Source organism: Notolepis coatsorum (genome assembly GCF_963971535.1).
Source record: "Notolepis coatsorum genome assembly, chromosome: 14".
Classification (NCBI taxonomy): domain Eukaryota; kingdom Metazoa; phylum Chordata; class Actinopteri; order Aulopiformes; family Paralepididae; genus Notolepis; species Notolepis coatsorum.
Genome location: NC_140178.1, coordinates 47955050 through 47975243, shown reverse-complemented (window position 1 = coordinate 47975243; position 20194 = coordinate 47955050). Strand labels below are relative to the sequence as shown.

General features: G+C 43.9%; 1 protein-coding gene across 1 annotated transcript in view; it reads left to right on the top strand.

The window, feature by feature from the left end:
• Positions 1–19958, top strand: part of LOC311241084 (aconitate hydratase, mitochondrial-like) — a 51637-nt gene extending 31679 nt beyond the window's left edge. Inside the window, exons 12-18 of the mRNA XM_084329773.1 lie at positions 6293–6404; positions 7534–7716; positions 8538–8633; positions 8749–8940; positions 12914–13046; positions 14586–14707; positions 15348–19958. Coding sequence (XP_084185899.1) covers positions 6293–6404; positions 7534–7716; positions 8538–8633; positions 8749–8940; positions 12914–13046; positions 14586–14707; positions 15348–15479 — 970 coding nt within the window. The 3' untranslated portion in view covers positions 15480–19958. The remainder of the gene's footprint in view (positions 1–6292; positions 6405–7533; positions 7717–8537; positions 8634–8748; positions 8941–12913; positions 13047–14585; positions 14708–15347) is intronic.
• Positions 19959–20194: the final 236 nt, after the last annotated feature.

Here is a 20194-nt window from a genome sequence, read left to right as displayed (position 1 = left end):
GACCGTAGCGCTGACGGCCAGCAGGCACCACAATCGCACATTGCCGTGTTAAAATGCAATGAATTAATGGTTTATTTAGAACAATACAAAATAATAATAAAAATAACAATGAAAAGATCAAATACAAAGATAATTTGCTGTCCGATCTTGTGCGAAAAGGAACAATGCTTTTTGGGTCCTACCCCTTATTACAATAAACCCTTACCAAGTACACCTTCAAACTAAATCTTCAAATGTCTTCCAACAAAAGCATCTACAAACTAAATCACTCAATCAATCAAGTTAATATACAATCATTACTGTTAATGAAAAATACTGAAGAACTTATGGCATGAAAAGGTTGAGAAGCCTATTGAGAAGTAAATGAGAATGAATGTTCCATCATTAGCACGTATACAGCAATATGTTTACATTTTGAATTGACTGAAAGTGATTGATTGAAAATTGTATTAACAGATTGCAGAATAGGTACAGTACAGCTCAATACACACAATTGTTAAGGCGATGCAGACCAGAGAAAGACTTTCGTCTTGTTTACATCAGGGTCCCCCATTTTCAATTCATCATAACATATATGACATACACGACATACAGATAGACAGTACTGCTACATCTATACATTTATGACATACCAGATTTGCAAATACAGTACTGTTTGTGATACAAAGAGTACCGGTATATACATTTGATGTAGAAACTGTACATTGGAGGAGGTTGGGTAGGTGGGGTGGGGGGTGGGGGGGGACGGGGGACTGTACATTGGAGGTGGGTGGGTGGGTGGGGGGGGGACTGTACATTGGAGGTGGTTGGGTGGGTGGGGGGGGGGTTGGGTAGGCGGGGGGGGGAAACTGTACAACTGTACAAGCAAAACTGTACATTGGAATATCGACGAGACCATACTTGGTTCCAAGAGGAGGGTCTCATGTATTCTTGCGTTAGGTAATTTACTGTACATTGGAGGGGGTTGGGTTAGGACATTTACAGGGGCCAGTTTTGAATTGCAGTCTCCCGTAGGTGTTCTTTGAGAGTGGTTTTGAAAGTGGGTAGTGATTCACATTCCTTTACAGCTTTGCGTAGGGCGTTCCACATTGATGTGGCATAATTGCGAAACGCGTTTAGTCCCTTGTTTGAGCCGAATCTGTGTTTAACATGATTTGTGGAGCTCCCTCTGGTGTTGTGGTCGTGGTATTCACTGACTTTTGGAAGTATTTTGACATGTACATGGGTATCTTAGTCGTGTAGTGTATCTTGTAGACCAGGCCCATTGCAAGTTGCTGTACTCTGTCGTCTACTCTAAGCCATCCTAGGTAGTCAAAGTGGGCAGGGGTGAGGTGGGTTCTAGGAGTTAGGTCAAGTAGTAGTCTGACCAGTTTGTTTTGTGATGTTTGTAATCTTGTTTTTAGCGCCTTTGAGGTGCTTTGGTACCATGAGGTGCAAGCATAGTCGTATTACCCTTGAATGAGTGCTCCTGCCAGAGTCTTCAGGGTATTCTTGTTTACCAGAGAGGAGATCCGGTACAAGAATCTAGTTCGTTGGTTGACTTTTTTGATTACATTGGATGCCATTTTGTCACAGGAAAGATTTGCCTCTAGGATGGAACCTAGGTATGTAATTTCGTCTTTCCTTGTGACAATATTGTCACCCACTGTAACTGAGAAGCCGTCGGTCTTGCTGAGTTTGTTATTTGATCCGAAGAGAATGGACTCTGTTTTACCCAGGTGTAATGATGGTTTGTTATCAGCGAGCCAGGTGCAGATTCTGCAGAGTTCGGAGCTGAGGGTTTTTTCAACCTGTAACTTGTTCTTGTCAGAGACCAGCAGGGCTGAGTCATCCGCGAACAAGAACAAGTTGCAGTCACAAGCTGACGACATGTCATTTGCATAAATTAGGAACAGTAGCGGTCCTAGTATGCTTCCTTGTGGAACACCACAGCTCACTGTGAGGGGGGGGGTATAGGGTACCGTTTACCTCTACCATCTGTTCTCTCCCCTCAAGGTAGGATTGCATCCAGCTCACTGATTGACAAGCTAAAAGCAATTGGTTTTGATAGTCTTATCAGAATGGAGTGATTGACAGTGTCGAAGGCCTTTTGTAGGTCCAGCATGACCAATGCTGCAGTATTTGCCCGCGTCCACCTCTTGTTTGATGTGGTCGTTCAAATAGAGAAGGCATGTGTCAGTGGAGTGGGATGTTCTGAAGCCAGATTGGAATTCGTAGATTCGATTTTTTTCCGCTAGCTACTTTTCGACCCGTTCGTAGACAATTTGTTCCATGACTTTCGAGATGGAGGTAAGAATAGAAACAGGGCGGTAGTTGCCTGGGTCTAATTTGCTGCCCTTTTTGTGCAGAGGGGTCACTCTCGCTATTTTGAAGTCCGTGGGGACGTGTCCCTGTTTTATGGAGAGGTTTATTATGTGTGTGATGACTGGGGTGATGGCAGCTGCTGAGTCTCTGAGGAATTTGGAGGGGATGTTGTCATGGCCAGTGGCCTTGTTAGGTTGGTGGGCGCTCAGTTTTTTGAGTACCTCATCTGTTGTCACCATTTCCAGTTTGAAGTCGTCTTTGCGGACCCCTAGGTTTTTGTAGTATGCTACTACCCCATAATGCCCTGAGTGGGAGGGTAGTTTGTTTACCAGTGTTGTGGCTATGTTTGTGAAGAAAATGTTTAAGTAATTGGCTACATCCAGCTTGTCTGTGTTGAGCGTGTTGTCCGTCTTTATGTTTATGTTTGAGAATCTGGTTTTAAAGGTGGCTAAGTGGCGCAGTGGGCAAGGCGCTCGCCACTAACGCAGGATATGCTGGGTTCGAGCCCAGCTCTCGGCGTTGCTACCAGCTTGGCTGGTCGTTCATACTAACACAAATTGGCAGTGTTTAGGGGTGGGAAAGCCCTGGGTGGGGATTGGACGTTGTGGACAGTGACTCCTACAGGTCGGTTGCTGCGCCTGTACAGCAGAATCAGGAAGTATCGGGGGCAGCGTGAGCCTCCCACGCGTTACTCCTCGCCACTGAGAGATTGCGCTGTTCAGGTGAAAAGATGCGACAGCTGCCTCCTCGTGTACCAGCCGACCAGTGGGAGGCATAGTCTAGCAACGTTCGAGACAGGGGTGGGGAGAATTGAAGGGAGAATTTGAGAGGTGAAAAATAAGGAGAAAAAAAAGTGGCTCAAAAGAGAATCTGGTTTTAAGTTTTTTACTGCAGCCTAGTTGATTATTGAGTAATTTCCAAAGTTCACGTGGTTTGTTTTTGTTTTCCTCAGTTTTGTCATTGATGAAATTCTTATTTTGATCATGGAGTTTACGTCATTTCTTAGTCTGTTTCTTTCCAGTTTGAGTTCAGTCACGTGGGCTTGGAGTTCACTGCTCGTGCTTTTGGTAAGCTTTGACTGACTTTTACGAAACTCAGAGCATTTTTTGTCTCTGGTTTTCATAGCGGCCAATATATCGGCTCAGCACGATTTTTTTACCCTGGTGGTTCTTAGGGGGGCCATGTCGTTTAGTATTGTTGAACATTTGGTTTTGAAACCAAGCCATGTTTCTTCAACCAGTGTACCATTGAGCTCATCTGACCAGTCCAGGCTCTCCAGTTCAAGGTTAAAGGCCTCGCTAGAGTAGGTTTTGAGGTCTCTAGATGTGACTGTTTTGTGACAGCCAGGCTTTTGTTTTAGCTTTTTGCAGATACAGAATATCATATAATGATCACTTAACCCACATGCTATAACCCCTTTTTTTTTATCCACTTTTTCTCCCATTTTCTATTTTTCTCTCATCCCAATTTTCATATCGTCCAATTCAACCCTCCCCTGTCTTCGAACGTTGTTTCTTGCCTCCCACAAGCCGGACTAAGTCATACATAGCACGAGTCCCCTCCGATACTCGAGGTAACAGCCGTCGCATCTTTTCACCTGCGCGGCTCGATCTTTCAGCGTCGGGGTCTGGGCTTTGGAGGGGCCCCGCCCCCGTCGCTTCTTGATTCTACTGCGCAGGCGCACCAACCGACCTGTAGGAGTCGCTGTCCACAACGCCCGATCCCCACCCTTCAGTTTCCCTCCCCGTAATACGGCCAATGTATATTACTGTGGACGACCAGCTAAACTGAAAGCAATGTGGAGAGCGGGGCTCGAACAGGAGGCATCCTATTCGAGCCTAGTCTCCAGCATTCGTTGCCCACTGCGCCACGTAGCCGCCCCATGCTATAACCCTTTTATTGGAGATCTTGGACTTGTCAGAGGTCAGGATGAGGTCAATGGTAGTCTGAGTTGTCACATACACGTGTGTGGGTTGGGTGATCAGCTGTCTGAGGCTGTGCAGATCACAAAATCTATTGAAGGATTTGAAGACGGATGCATCTTTTTGTTGCATATCCGTGTTCCAATCCCCAATAAGAATCTTTTCTGCATCCTCAGCTCCAGCTAAGCACACATCCAGATTATCATAAAAGCCATTTTGATCCGTCGGTCTGTAGATTGTGCCGACTAGAACAGATTTCCACCCATACAGTTTCAATAGCCTCATGATATAGGTCAGTACGGTTAATGAATTTGGTGTCCTTATGAATGTACATGCAGACACCACCTCCATACTTGTTTCTATCATTACGGACTATTGAATAATTCTCCAACTCTATTTCAGGGTCTGTTACCGATGAATCAAGTTTAGTTTCAGAAAAACATAGTATGTTTACAAGTTCAAGTTTCTTTATTAGTTGTCATACAGAAGTACAGAATACTTTTATACAAAATGCTTCTTTCTGTTTCGCTCCAGAGACTGTGCTAGGCAAAGATGGATAATAAAATAAGTATAGCAAGTATAAAATAGAAGTCAAGTACGTAGACAAAAATGTTCAGTATATACATATATACATACAATGCTCTATGTAGAGTAGAAGTAACTGAGTTACCATACAATATACTATACAGTGCAAAGCAGAAGTGGGATGAGGTACAATATAATTTACAGTAAGGTGTAATGAGGTATGGGTTGTAGTGCAAATTCTTTACCGATAAATATAAAGTGTGCTTAGGTGTACTAAAGTGGGTGCTGCAGTGAGTTGTATGTTTAAAGTGAGTGTGTGTGTGTGTGTGCTGTGAGTGCATTTGATGGTTGTTACATAGTGTTATTGTTCGTTGAGCATCCTGATGGCCTGGGGATGGAAGCTTCTTCTGAGTCTCTCTGTGCTTGCCATGAGACTCCGGTATCGCTTGCCTGACCGCAGCAGTTCAAAGAGGCAGTTGTTTGGGTGTTTGAATGAATGAGTGAATTGATCCCAATACTATTAGATCTGATTGTACCACTAAAACATGTAAACAAAAAAAAGTACATCTTTGTACTTGTACGTGCCTCTTAATTATAAACATGCCTGCTTTGTTAATGATACATACGGTAAATACTCCAGATGACACAGGATTTTAGTTTGCCAGTTCCCAGGGATGTAGTGGAGGCTTTTCTTTAAGCTGATATAAATATGAACGATTTAATTTCATAGTTTTAGATTATTGTAGAGGTCTAAGCACTCGCCTACCACCACAGAGACTCAATCCCTGCTGTCAGCGGTACCTCCAGCTCGGTCAGTCGCCGGTCGGTCGCAGTGCCTGTTCAGCAGGGAGGGGATCTGGGGGAGATAGTGTGAACCTCCGCACACGTTACACTCTCCCAATGAAAACTCCTAGCTGTCAGCTGGCGACTCCACATGTATCAGAGGAGGCATGTGGTAGGCTAGGCTAGACCCTCCCCAGACCGCCAGTAGGCAGCGCAACGATCGGAAGGGAATTGGCATAACGACTAAATTGGGGGATGGGAGGAAAAGATGGAAAGGTAAGAAAAGAAGTATATTGATGTTTTTTGTTGTTTGTATCGATCACTGACTAGAGGTCATAGTTCACCCACCTTTTATTTCACCTTTGCATCGTTGCTTCTTCTACTGTCTTGGCCTCTTGGCACCGTTTCTTGGCACCATCTCTTGGCCCTTCTCTACACGTTTTTGTTGGCTGCTCGCTCGCAATGTTGCTGATACGTGAATTCCAGCGTCCTCCGCTGGTGTTGCTGCAGCACTTATTGCGTGTAGATCTCAACGTCGGGCGCATGAGGACGATGTAGAGGTGAAAGGTGAGGCTGCTGCAGCACTTATTGCGTGTAGATCTCAACGTCGGGCGCATGAGGACGATGTAGAGGTGAAAGGTGAGGCTGCTGCAGCACTTATTGCGTGTAGATCTCCACGTTGGGCGCATGAGGACGATGTAGAGGTGAAAGGTGAGGCTCCAGACCGACCCGGCTGTGTGCGCTCTGTCTCTCTTCAGGAAGGACGTGAAGAAGGGAGAGAAGAACACCATTGTTACGTCCTACAACAGGAACTTCACCGGCAGGAACGACGCCAACCCTGCCACCCACGCGTTCGTCACCTCCCCTGAGGTAAGGAGCGTGATAACCGCTGGCCTGACTTGAAGGGTCAGGGTTAAAACTCTTTCAGGCGTATGATCTGGCATGTGATGGAAAATACTAGGAGATTCACACTGCTGCATAGGTCAGGCCTTCAGGAGAGTGGGCATGGTCTGGTCGCCCTGTGAGTGCGTGAGTGACCCATGTGTAAAATACAAAGTGTTCTGGTGCATGTGTTCCGCTTGCTGACTGTTTGGTTAATTTACATATTGAACAGGTATTTTTATGGGAAATGCGCTTACTGTCTTATCCAGAGTCAGACAAGAAAATAGATACCAATTTCCTCTCTGTGCATTCAGTAGAAAGCTATCTGGCTGCGAGCTAGCTTAGTTTAGCACAAATTAATTGATACGGACGCTAGCTTGCAGTCGGATAGCTTTCTACTGGATGCACAGAGAGGGAATTGGTATCTATCTCCTTGTCTGATTCTGGAGAATCTAAGGAACCCCTTCAGCCAGGAATTGGAAACCAACAATGTCTAGCGTTAGAACAATTATTTTATGATTTCTCAATCTGAAAAAGGAACTCTGGGACCTAACCAAAAAGGACAGCGGTGGTTGTGAATATGCACAAAAGCATACATGTCAAGTTGTCAACACATGCACACAGTCTCCCTCACATTCACTGATAAGCACTGACAATGTTGCACAAGGGGCCAATTCTCCACACAAACCCCCAACAACCAACCCCCTTGTTTTCATCTCTCCGGATCCAAGTATATCATTAAAATCAGAAGACCCTTACGTCTTAGGGTTAACTAGTCTGACTCACAGGATGTTCACCGCGCTTATCATCCTCCTATTGGCCGACTATTTCAGTCTACACTCTCCTCCCCTTCTGCTCGGAAGAAACCCCCCCCCCCCCCCGACGCTATTTATGCAAGGTGCATTTTGTGCTTTGCGCCGCCCTAGACAGTTGTGATTAGTTTGAGAAATACAAACAACCCAGAAAGTTGTTTCCCCTGGTTTGCAGAGATGGATGATGGGTTCTGCCAGATGTCTCTCCTGTGCTGGCTCAGCGCTAAACATAGTGTAGAGAGAGATCTGCCTATGGGAGAGAACCAACCTCTCTCTCTCTCTCTCTCTCACACACACATCCTCAGATTGTCACTGCCATGGCCATTGCTGGCACCCTTGACTTCGACCCTGAGACTGACTACCTCACAGCCGCCAACGGAGAGAAGTTTAAGCTGGAGCCCCCATACGGAGACGAGCTCCCTGCCTTGGACTTTGACCCTGGCCAGGACACCTACCAGCACCCACCAGCCGAGGGTGGTCATGTCCAGGTGATTCTGTCTTTTATTAATTTATATATTATTTTACTTTATTGAGACGATAGGAAGGCTGAGAGGGAGACAGAGTATGGGAGACATAGCAGATTTCACTATTGAGCTTAAGTATAAGGAACACTTGCTTTTAGGAGAGACTTGAGACAACACTGTGCACAATTCATATGTTAGACAATGACTATTCTTACAGCAGCCATTTTGACAAAGGTGTAACCATGGAGAGAGAATGATGAATATTGTGTATCTGTGGTTATACCTTTGCTTACCCATCTATTGCCTTGTCATTATTAGCTATGTTCAACCATGCTATGGTCTAGCATAGTATAGTTAGGTCTGTGTCTCCATTAGCTATGTTCAGCCTGGCTGGGGCTAGCCATTGTCTAGCATGGTTTGGTTGGGTTGGGTTTGCGGTTCTTGTAAACTCTGCGTTTTCTAGGCAACCTTTAAAAATTCACACCAACTGTGCTACACAAGCTAAGCCATGATGATACAACAGTCCCAGCTGGTTTTGGCCAGGTTGTGAAAGGTTGTCTGTCTCAGCTTGGGTCCAACCAGGTTTGGCAAAGGTTCTAAAGACAATGGAGATGCTCACTGTGTGCCAGGCCACAGCACCGCTAATCTCTGGCTAGTGGAGACAAGGTGTTGACAAGTCTAAAGGGCTACTGTGAAAAGGGCCTATAAACATTTTTAAAACAGAATTCTTCTGAAAAGGTCTATACTGACATTTCATGGAGTTAAAATGGAGGCAAATCTTCCTTTTGTAAAGCACCTTGTGATGAACCTGTTTTTATGAATGACTCTTATCTGCTCCTGTGCAGGTGGACGTGAGCCCCAGTAGCAACCGCCTCCAGTTGCTGGAACCCTTCGACAGGTGGCACGGAAAGGACCTGGAGAATCTGCAGGTCCTCATCAAGGTGAGAGAGGGAGAGAGGGATGAGATGGGGAGGAAAAGGATGAGTGTGTTTTAGTGGATGGGGGAAGAGAAAGGGAGGGGTTACAATTAATTAAAGACTTCTTCTTCTCTCTCAGGTGAAGGGCAAGTGCACCACAGACCACATCAGCGCCGCTGGGCCCTGGCTGAAGTTCCGCGGTCACCTTGACAACATCTCCAACAACATGCTGATTGGTGCTGTCAACATTGAGAACAACGCTATCAACCAGATCAAGAACCAGCTGACCGGAGAATATGGTGGTGTGCCTGACGTGGCTCGCCACTACAAGGTTAGCCCGTCTGTCTGTCTGTCTGCTTATCTGTATGTCTGCTTATATCTATCTATCTATCTATCTATCTAAACCCTGAACCTGGGTTTCAACCAGTGCCGTCACAGTATGTATTTATTTATATTTGGTGTATCATGCACTACTAGACATAAGTATTTAGTATTCTCAGCATCGTACACCACTAGACATCACAGTATTTAGTATTCTCAGCACCATACAGTGTCACCCAGCACGCCTGCTATTTTGGTCTTCTGTCCCCTTAGCTTGACTACCATTTCAATGCCTCTTTCTTTTTCTATAGCTTAATGCAGTGCTTCTCAAACTTTTTCTGTCAGGCCCCCCTTTGGCGGACCAAAATATTTTGCCCCCCCCCCCCCCCCCCCCCCCCCCCCCCTCGCCCCAACAAAATAGTCATGAAATGGGCCATGTTTAAATTTATTGAAATAACACCAATATCGTGACCTTTCAAATTGGCCCTATATTTAGTTTTCAGAGTTGTCATGGATGAAAAGCCAGCTTCACACAGATATGTGGTGCTGAATGGTATCAACACCTTAACTGCTGCATCATGAGATCAGCGTTTCCGTTAGAACATATTCGTGCCGGTCTGGGTGTCCTGCAAGATTTCTATCACCGGACATATTCGAGATATTCCGGTCAGAGTTTTAAACAGCAGTCTATTATAATCACATTTTTATGAGCTAACGAATTCCGTTATAATTGGACATGTGTATTAATTACATCAAGTGAAGAATGAGAAATTGATTTGCAGAGTCAAATTACGACTCTCGCCTCTCAAGTTAGTGCGATACGCTACCAGCATCAAGCTCCCGCCCCGCAGGCTTGCGCTGCAGCAGCTGTCGCACGCACCCCCAAATGAATCTCGAGTCGACATCGCTTCACCTCGTTGTATCAGACACGTCACACATATCATAATGTTCAACTTCACACACAGCAAACTGTAGTGTAGTTGATCATCACATTGCCTCGTTTGCTAGCTCGTCGCCACATGCAGAGAGGACGAGCCACATCCCACATGCGTGTAACGCATTTGTTAATTTCATTATAGGTTATAGCCTACATTTAGTTATAATCAATAATATGCATTACTATGTGACACGGCAGTCAACCAACAGTTGTATGATTAAAAATGTCAACACTCACTCACCCCGTCTCTCGTTGTCGTTGTGCCTATCCGTTTTGTACCTGCGACGGCTGCGAGAACAGCGACTTTAGTTGCTGGTTCGACTTTAATAGATCCCCATTGGAACAGGCGAGGCTCGCAACGGTAGCAGCAGACTGGGGATGCTCTTTGTGGTTCAATCAATAAATTAATAGTAAAAGTACGCTCGACATTTTTGTTTCTTTTCCGCGGGAGCCACCACAGCATCAGCGTCAGCGGTCTCTGTGTCTTCTGAACTGACTTCAAGTTCAGAAGACTCATCTTCGTTGTCATTATTAGACCTGCTTGTGCTTGGTTTCATGAAATATTTACTAAGCTTAGCTTGTTTCGCCATCTCTCTCTTCCTCGTATACCTGTTTGTCGTTATGGTGGCCAGAGCGTGCAGGCTCAAAAAAAAGAAAAATAAGTTTCACATCTGAGCGGCGCCATCCTATCAGAGTGAAGCAACAATTAAACTGAAAATGGAATTATTGTTTCGTTCATCGCATAGGCTATTTAATTTTAGCCGATTTTAATACAATTCAAATAATAAAATTGTGCTTAGAGGAATTATTTTCACCGGACATTAAGACCGGAGAGATTTAAATATTCGGACTTCAACATATTTTGCCGGTCAAATACCGGTAATTACCGGCTAACGGAAACGCTGCATGAGATACTTGGTGGGCCATGAGATCACACACCACACTCTGAAACTAGCTCTCTAGGTGCTATCAGATGAGATTTCAAAGAGTTCTTCCAAGAGTTTGGATGGAGATGTGTCGGGAAGCTTTGTCTCAATGTTGTCTGTAAAGTTTTTTTTTTATCCAGAGTAACTTGGTGATCCTTTTGTGTTTTATTAAATAATGATTTTCAGATTTTGAGAAATGGTTTTTTCATGGAGAACAGTACAGCTGCAACAGATAGCACTTTAGTGATAATTTTCTGTAATCCAAAAATATATATATATATATATATATATATTTTTTTAAATCTCAAGGCCCCCCCTGTCATGCTTCTGCGCCCCCCCTGGGTGGCGCGCCCCCCACTTTGAGAAACACTGGCTTAATGGGTGGAGTGCTTGGCGCTCTTAACATGGCGCTAACAATACCAGATTAGATTAGATTACTGTAGATTAGATTCAAATGTATTGTCATTATATAGCACAGTAGTACAGTACAACAAAAATAAGTTTGGCATCCAACCAGAGTGCAAATGTAACGGTAAGGTGCAATAGTAATATACAATGTACAGGAGATTAAACTGGGTATAAATGATATAAATTAGTACTACAGAGTAATAGTGCTAATCAGATGTATCTACAGAGTTGTAGTATTAATATGTACAGTGATACAGATATGAAGACACTATGGTAGTAAGTCATACTGGCCAGCAGCCTAACTAGTAAGAGTAGGTAAGGGATATGTACAGATATAGATAAAGTATATTATACAGATAAGCAAAAAGGATTATATGCAGGTATGTACAGACAGATGTGGATAGATATACGTTAAGAATAAATATATATGTACAGTATATACAGCATTATTGTACGTAGTTCAAAGATTCCACCATACTGAAAGATGTATGCAGTCATTCCACTGTAATTGATTGTGTCCTAGTAGTAGGAAAGCGCTATAGAAATGCACTCATTTGGGGCGGCTGGGTGGCGCAGCGGACATTGCGCTCGTCACCAACGCAAGAGACACCGGTCTCGAATCCGGCTGTCTGCGTTGCCTCCGGCTTGGGCCGGCCATCATACTAACTCAATTGGCAGTTTAGTTGGAGTTAGCGGGAGTTAGCGGGAGGGGAGTCGAAGGGTGGTAGTCTGGTCGTTGTAAACAGCGACTCCTACAGGTCGGTCAGGGCGCCTGCACAGCAAAGACAGGAAAATGGCGGGGGCAGTGTGAGCCTCCACGTTACTCCTCGCCAATAAGAGTCCGCGCTGGCAGGTGAAAAGATGTGACTGGCTGCCTCCACATGTATCGGAGGGGACATGTGATGGGCTTCTATCCTCCCTACGACCGGTCAGTGGGGGGCACATGCGAGCAACGATCAGGACAGGGGAGGGAGAATTGGCACAAGAGGAAATTGGGATGGGAGAAAAATCACAGAAAAAGGGGGGAGAAAAAGTAGATAATAAAAAATTTGGAACAAATTGGGGCCGGTGACCCCCAGGGGTCCTTGAGAGGGTTCCAGGGGTTCCCCAGAAAATGGGGAATAGTTTAATTTCACAAATTTTATTCAGTAGATATTAGCCCAATGACAATGTATAGTCATAGGTTTCACTCTCTCCACTAGACTACACATACAGAAGAGTTAATAAATCTAATCTAATAATGTACAGTAACTTTATATGTCACTCTCTCCACTAGACTACACATACAGAAGAGTTAATAAATCTAATCTAATAATGTACAGTAACTTTATATGTCACTCTCTCCACTAGACTACACATACAGAAGAGTTAATAATTCTAATCTAATAACGTACAGTAACTTTATATGTCACTCTCCACTAGACTAGTAGACTACACATACAGAAGAGTTAATAATTCTAATCTAATAACGTACAGTAACTTTAGTTTATATGTATCTTGGTCTCTTGATGGAGGTCCCTGGAACAAAATCGTATATCAAATGGGGATCCCTGATCTATTACGTCCGGCGGTCCTTGACACAAAAAGGTCTGAGAACCACTGTTCTACACAACCTTTGGACGGTTTAGCAACCATGACCACAAGACACTCTGTTTCAGTATGTAATTGTGTGTAATTTATTCATCCCCGTCTCATGCCCTCCCTTTCCCCAGGCTAACGGATTGACCTGGGTGGTGGTTGGCGACGACAACTACGGTGAGGGCTCCAGCAGGGAGCACGCCGCCTTGGAGCCCAGACACCTGGGAGGACGCGTTATCATCGTCAAGAGCTTTGCCAGGATCCACGGTAAGACCCCTGTTTCTACACTGAAGACCCTGGTTACAGGCTTTACTGACCCATGGCCATCCTGTGTTGGCAAGTACACAGAGCCATGAACACGGGAATGTCCCAAGTCATCACCTTCAACATAAATGCGCAGAAAGGGAAATGCAGTAGTTAGACTGAAAATGTGTTGATTTTCATGCTTTTATTCTGAAGGCGAATCTGCTAACCAGGAAGTCTCATTTCACATTATTTGTGCTTGCTTGAAAACTGGTTCCACCACCCCTGATTTGCACTCAAAGTTTAATGTGACCACTTTAGTAGGTGGTGTACACTGAGGGCTAGATCCACAAAGAATGGATTGCACAGTGCTATTGATTGAATGAAAATTGGATTAACAGATTGCAGAATGGGTACAATACAGTACGGCTCAATGCACACAATTGTTAAGGGGATGCAGACCAGAGAAAGACTTTCGTCTTGTTTACATCAGGGTCCCCCATTTTCAATTCATAATGAAGGGTGCAATTAGCACCGTGCAATCCATTCTTTGTGGATCTAGCCCTGAGTGTATATGGACCAGGGTCTGCAAGTTTATGTCCTTAATCACCATCTTTTTAACGTTGGATTATTTTATTTTATTTATTCTTTTGTACATTCGTTGTACATCATGGCAGCAGCACATTGTTCCTCCACTCTGTGGATTTTATTTAATTTACTCAAGTCATCAGATGAAAGCCGCATGCAACTATTTACAGTGTGCAACTCCACTGAAACCTGTTTAATGCACTTCCATTAGAAGTCGCACTAATGCGCCTGATAAAAAGTGAAGGGAGAGTGGTGTCTCATCATGCCGGGTAAAATGGACCCGCATTGCGACCCCCCCCCCCCCCCTCCACCTGGGTTATAGTCCTGGGCCAATCCACACCCATTATACACAGTCTGGACGGGTAATTGTTGAGTCAATGCGATGGTGTAAAAAGGGGTCTAGGAAGGGGAATATGAGTGAACGTAAGTGCATGGAAAGATCGTTTCCCAGATGGCGTTTAATAATGAAGGTCTCTTGGACGTTCCCTCATCACCTACGACCCCAGAGAAATTACACTCCTGTACCTTCTGTTTTAAAAGAAAGGAGGCGAGGTTGTCATGTAGTCGGGAGATACGAGCTCGGAGCATCACCTTGGCTCGAGGAAATTGATTTTGGGGAGAGTGGGACCTAATGCACCTTGCCTTTTGCACAAGGGAGTAACATATGGCTGGAATCGATAGCGTACACACACACACACACACACATTCACCTATGCACACACACACACACAGAGAATGTGTATATTGTTCTCCGTGACCTTGTGTGCTGCTGTGTAACGGATCTGCCTCCGAGGCAAAGGGCCCTTCTCTGTTTACAAAATGGGGAGTTTCAATAAGAGCCAATCCCCCCCCCGCTTGCTTCCTTTGTTCCTCATTCTCTCTCTCCTTTCTCCTCTTCTCTTTTGTTGTCTCTTCCTCTTCTTTTTCCTCATTCTTCGGGGCGTCTCTTCTTCTCTTCTGTTTCTCTTCACACAGAGACCAACCTGAAGAAGCAGGGTCTTCTCCCTCTCACCTTTGACGACCCCCAGGACTACGACAAGATCCGTCCCGACGACAAGCTCTCCATCACCGGCCTGGACTCATTTGTGCCTGGCAAGGTAAAACACCCGACCTCACCCAAAACCTTGTCCTACACTGCTTGTTTCCTGTCCCGAGAGGGCCCAGAATAATATTGAATAAGGGTGGACTGGCAATTATTTTTTCGTTATTATATAGAGACTACAAAGATTGACTGCCATGAAGATCGATGAATGCTTTTGGGATTTCTTGTTAATTAGGGTACCTACAGTCGTAAAAACTTAATTGGAAACACTAAATAGTCTGGGAAATCCTTTAGGGGGGAGAAAAAAAAGGGAAACCTGGCATATGTTTTTTTCTTTTCTTTTATCAACTTGTTTATTGGGCAAAGGTTAGTGGGACACGTCAGACCCAAAGCACCTCTGTACTAGCCAACAGAGAGCTGACCAGCGTGGCGTTCCATTGCTTTGACAGTGTCAGGCTAAGCAAAGGTATTATAGGAGGTATTCGAACACACATAATGCAACATTTATATAAATTGTAATCAATAGAAGTCTAGTAAATAGAAGTCTACATTCCCCCTTACTTCCCTCTCCGTCGCCACCCCCACTTTTTATCAGCTCTCTTTCCTTGTACACTCCCATCCAACCAGTCTACCTACGTCATTGATGCTTAAAAAAATCAAGTATTTGTGTTTGGCGCCCCCGTTTGCTCTTCCAGGCCCTGACGGCAGTCATCAAGCACAGCGACGGCAGCCAGGACTCCATCACTCTCAACCACACCTTCAACGAGACGCAGATAGAATGGTTCCAGGCTGGCTCCGCCCTCAACAGGATGAAAGAGCTCCAGTAGGCTGGCGGAAAGGAGGTGGTCCCCAAAATGGGCCAATGTGTGGGGGGCCTTGATAGGGGTTCTGAAAGGCTGGAGCAGCCTGGCGATACTGAGGGGGAGGGGCTTCACAGAGAGCAAGAGATGATAGGAAATGGTATATTGTACACACAAGACTAGAGTGTGTTGATGCAGCCCACACACACTCCCACACACACATACACTCCCACACAAACATACACACAATGTCGCTGTACAAATGAAAAGCGCACACATCTACACAGACACGTATACAGGCAAGGTTACAGTGAAAGCACTCAGAGAAGTCAGCGCAACTCGTACTGTACAAGTACGCACAACCACAAATGCACACAATGACAGGTATTGTTTTGAGCAGCACTTATTGGTCCTTGTCAAGCTTATTTGTCGTCCACTGACTGTAGTGCCATAGTATTCACTCCACTCCTACGCTACACTACCTCACGTGTGCACCCTCAGAACATCCCATCCACCACTGCTCATTTGTCTTGTTAATGTTGCTCTCTGTTGCTTCCAAGTTTCTCCATCCAGTTCCATGAGCTGGTTAACAGTCAGTCAGCTCATTGACCCTCTCTAGCGTGCCCCCTGATCTGTCTTATTTCAGGAAGTCCAACATTTCAGCGTTTTCAAGTTTTCCAAGTCAATGCCTCATAATGGATACGACCTCTAATAGCCTGTATTTATTTGTCCAACAAGTTCTGTTTATTTTTGTGTGTATGACTTGACTTGCATGAATACATATATATATATAGCGACTTGAACCTTGAACTCACCAGTTTTAGGGTCCTCAAAGTTAAATTGCCTTCGTCAAGAGATGTCCAGCTGCTATCCTAATAAGACCACTGTCTTTAGGACAGTAGAACCCAGGGAAGAGGAGAGGGGTGAATAGTAGATTATTGTGCTTTATATTATATTTACTGTAAACAATGAAACCAGCTAGATTGGATGGTTTCTTAACTCATTCAGCGCCGCAGGCCTAGAGCATCTTAGTTCCTACTGCACCACCACTCTAAGAGATAGGGCTGCGTGGCAGTGTTTGCAGGGCTATATTCTATATTATAGCTATGGATATAATACTATGGCTCATTTGACATCAACTATCCATCATTCAATATGTGAAAAAGAATAATTTTTTTCGTGTATACGTTCGTGTGTTATACCGTGGTGAATATAAGTATAGTTTCAGAGTGATCAGAGCTAATTCCAGGAAACTGCGCTATGGAGCAATACGTGAATTTTACTAAAACCGTTGACGTTGCTCGCCTGGACACGCTACTATTTCCAAATCAAATGTATATAATAGGTATTATGTTTCATCATGAATGCATGAAAGGGGGGGGGGGGGTCGTTTTTTTTATGCTTTCATCATCACCAACGGCATACGTTCTGGAGTACGTTACATATGGTTGCAACGATCAATGTGAAATCATGGTTGGATCAAAGCAGGATTGATGTTCTATAGTCCTTACCTTCACTAGGAGGTACCCCAAAAAGAATATTCCAATTGTCTGATCGCAATTTCCAGTATTGGTGTCCATCGTGTCGCCAACATAATCCACCACAACACATGCATCGGGGGCATTGGACGTGTCTCAATGCCATCGAGTGAACCGCTAGACTCGCCTGACCAAGAAAACTGCGCCCGGAGACATTTGAATGTAACACTGTGAAAAAAAGGTTTAGAAGGGTGGGCGATACTGCCACCTACCTGGATGCGGCCGGTATTGCACTCTAGCGATCTCAGAGTGGTTCCCTGTGGTAACCCTGAGGTCTGTGTGAGAGAAATTAATAAAAATATCGAATAAAAGAAATAACGATGAAAACCCGACTATACTCTGGCGCTGAGCGGTTGGCGAGGTAACTCTGACTCTCCTTATGTTCCTTAACTTATGGATTGAGTGTGCTAGACGTGTTTCAAGTTGCTTGGGTGAAGCGTTAGACTTGCCTGGACCAAAATTCTCCGCCCGGACGACAGATGTGACGAACAAATGGTGGGTGATACTGCCACCTAGCAGGATCTGGCCGGTACTGCACTCTCTGGGTCTCAGTATGGCTTTAAGCAGTAATATATAGGTCCGTGAGTGTAATATTGATATTAAAATCGAATAAAAGAAAAAACTATCTAAAAACGAGTTAACTCGTCTTTGGCGCTCAACGCATGGCGACCAATAACGACTTAACTCGTCTTTGGCGTCCAATGTGTTAATGTACCACACCACCACAGCCCAGTCTCAGTTAGTCTGTGGTTTGCTCAGTGTATACACCTTTTAATGAGGATATCATGGTTTGCTCACTGTATACACCTTTTAATGAGGATATCATGGTTTGCCATGAATAGTCAATTGAACCCATTGAGTTTATCCAAACTGAGGTTCATGTGTCGCTCCCATTACACCTCAACCTCCAAACACATCGCTCTCGCTTCTCTGCAACTGTAGCCATATCCTCTCTGGTGAGCTGTTGTGACCTTATGGTGTGAAAAGAAAACTGTTGCCCGTACGTGTGGGTGCGTCTCTTTAGGTAGGATGGGCAAATCTGGAATACATACTAACATGCTAGTGCTTTGTCTCATCATACTTTCTTCCTGATGTCCTTTTGTGTCTGCATGTGATGCATGCTAGCTTTTGTCTCTGGTATTCTACCACTCCCGCTTGTACGAAACAGAGCGGTGGCTACGTGACATCGGGTGCGTGAATAACCTGTTCCTATCGGATCAACATCTGTTCATATCTATGTCTGTCCGTCTGTCTGTGCTGCCCTTCATTCTCTGTGCTATCGCCAGCATGTCCAGCCTCCTCGCTCCGGTCCAAACCCTAACCTGACACGGTTAGGTGAAGCGGGAATGTAAAACGTAATTTCTCATAGCCGTTAGTGGAGAGATGTACGGTATGCTTGTGTTTGAATCGAAATAAACATGATTTCAGGTTAGGGTTTGGCCCTCGATGGCCTGGGGGAAGACCCGCTACTGTCTTCATTTGAAAACTAACGCACAATCTAGTGTTCAGACGTCTGTGCACTATTTCTTCTTAGTGTTAGCGTGTTTTTAAGTTAATTAAATGTAAAAAAAAATCTTGTGTGTAAATTGTGATATATAGCTGCACTTTGTATAGGGGTGTGTACATATAGTAAAGATGAATATATATATATATACACAGAGGGAGAGAGAGACATGCTGTATGCTGCCTGGCCTAATGCAGAGCTGTGACCTCTGTGTGACCTATTGTAACATAATGTAATGATGTGACTTCCCACCAGTTTAATCTTCATGAAATCCAAGTTTAAGCAAGTTTTTTTTTAATAATATAACTATCCCTCCCTCCACCCTTACCTAATGGAAAGGTTTCACAAGCCACTTGACTTGCGGATTGTCATTTCACACGAAAGGGTTAGATTCATGTGTCGAAGCACAGAATTAGGATTGTAGGTTGTTGTACCATAGTGTACTACTACACAGTAAATTTCGCAGAGTACATCAGTTTGAGTAAATGTACTTACTCTGCTAAATTTACTGTGTACCATGTTGTTGCTATGCTGCTGTGAGGCTGACCAGGTCAGCATCTGGTTGTTTTTGACAATGAAAAAGGAGTGTTGATGATTTGTCATGGTGACACACTTTTTCTTTTTTCCTTTTTGTTCAAAAGCGATTCCTTATAAACAGAAGTGGCCCTTTCCTTTCGGTCACAAACGTCTCTAAGATTGATTATTCAGCATATATGTGGATTTTGAACATTTAAACCTACTACCAAACAGAATCATCATCAACACTGTTTTGTTATCCCCTACACCTCATCAAGATTTCTATCATTGTTGGTAAAAATACATATTTTCCTCATTTGTTTATTGCAGTAATCGCCAAAGATGCCTCAATAAAGTCATTCAAATATAAAAAATGAAACGAATTGTTCATACACATCGTACACAAACGCACAACAATTATTTGTTACTTGCGCATCAATTTAGCCATTTCTGTGTGGCATTTCTACATTCGTTGTGCATTTGGTCTCATTGACTGAATATGAACAGGGTATATTTTTGCCAGCAGAACTCAATTAAAGCTGTGTCTATTGTGAAGCATCACATACTAACAGATTCTCTTTTCTGTCGCTGCACTTGTAACAGGGTGTTTGTGAAGCGGTTTGCATGCCCAATGTCTTGATTTTGTACTCTGGTGTGGTTGGTTTGTTCAGGATTTATCTGCTGTATTTTAAATGACCGTTAAAAGACTTGCTTCACAAACAAGACTGATATGTTCAGATATGGCAAAAGAATGGAAGTGTAATAATCCAGTTTGAACAGCTGTTGTTAGTGTCATGTTGTCTCATTTCACTGATTCCACCTATTGATTTTGTAAAAGTAGGTGAATTTTAATGCTTGCAGTTTCTGTAGATTGCCAGATTAAAAACAAGAGAGCATCATAACATATGTCCGGTATAAATGGTAAATAAATATTTAATAAAGATGAAATGTGTGTGTGAATTATTTTTAAGTTATTGGATGAAACCAGTTGATTAGCAATTTACATGAACTTGTCAGCATCTGTGTGCTATTATAGTAGCTTTATAAACAAATTGAGTAATTAGGTTTTATATATATAATTTCCTAAAGACCATGGCTATGCCCATAGTTGTTATGGGAAAGATACACCTTAATGTGCATGAGTAGTAGTACCGATTGTATGCCTTTATGGCGGTGATAGAGTA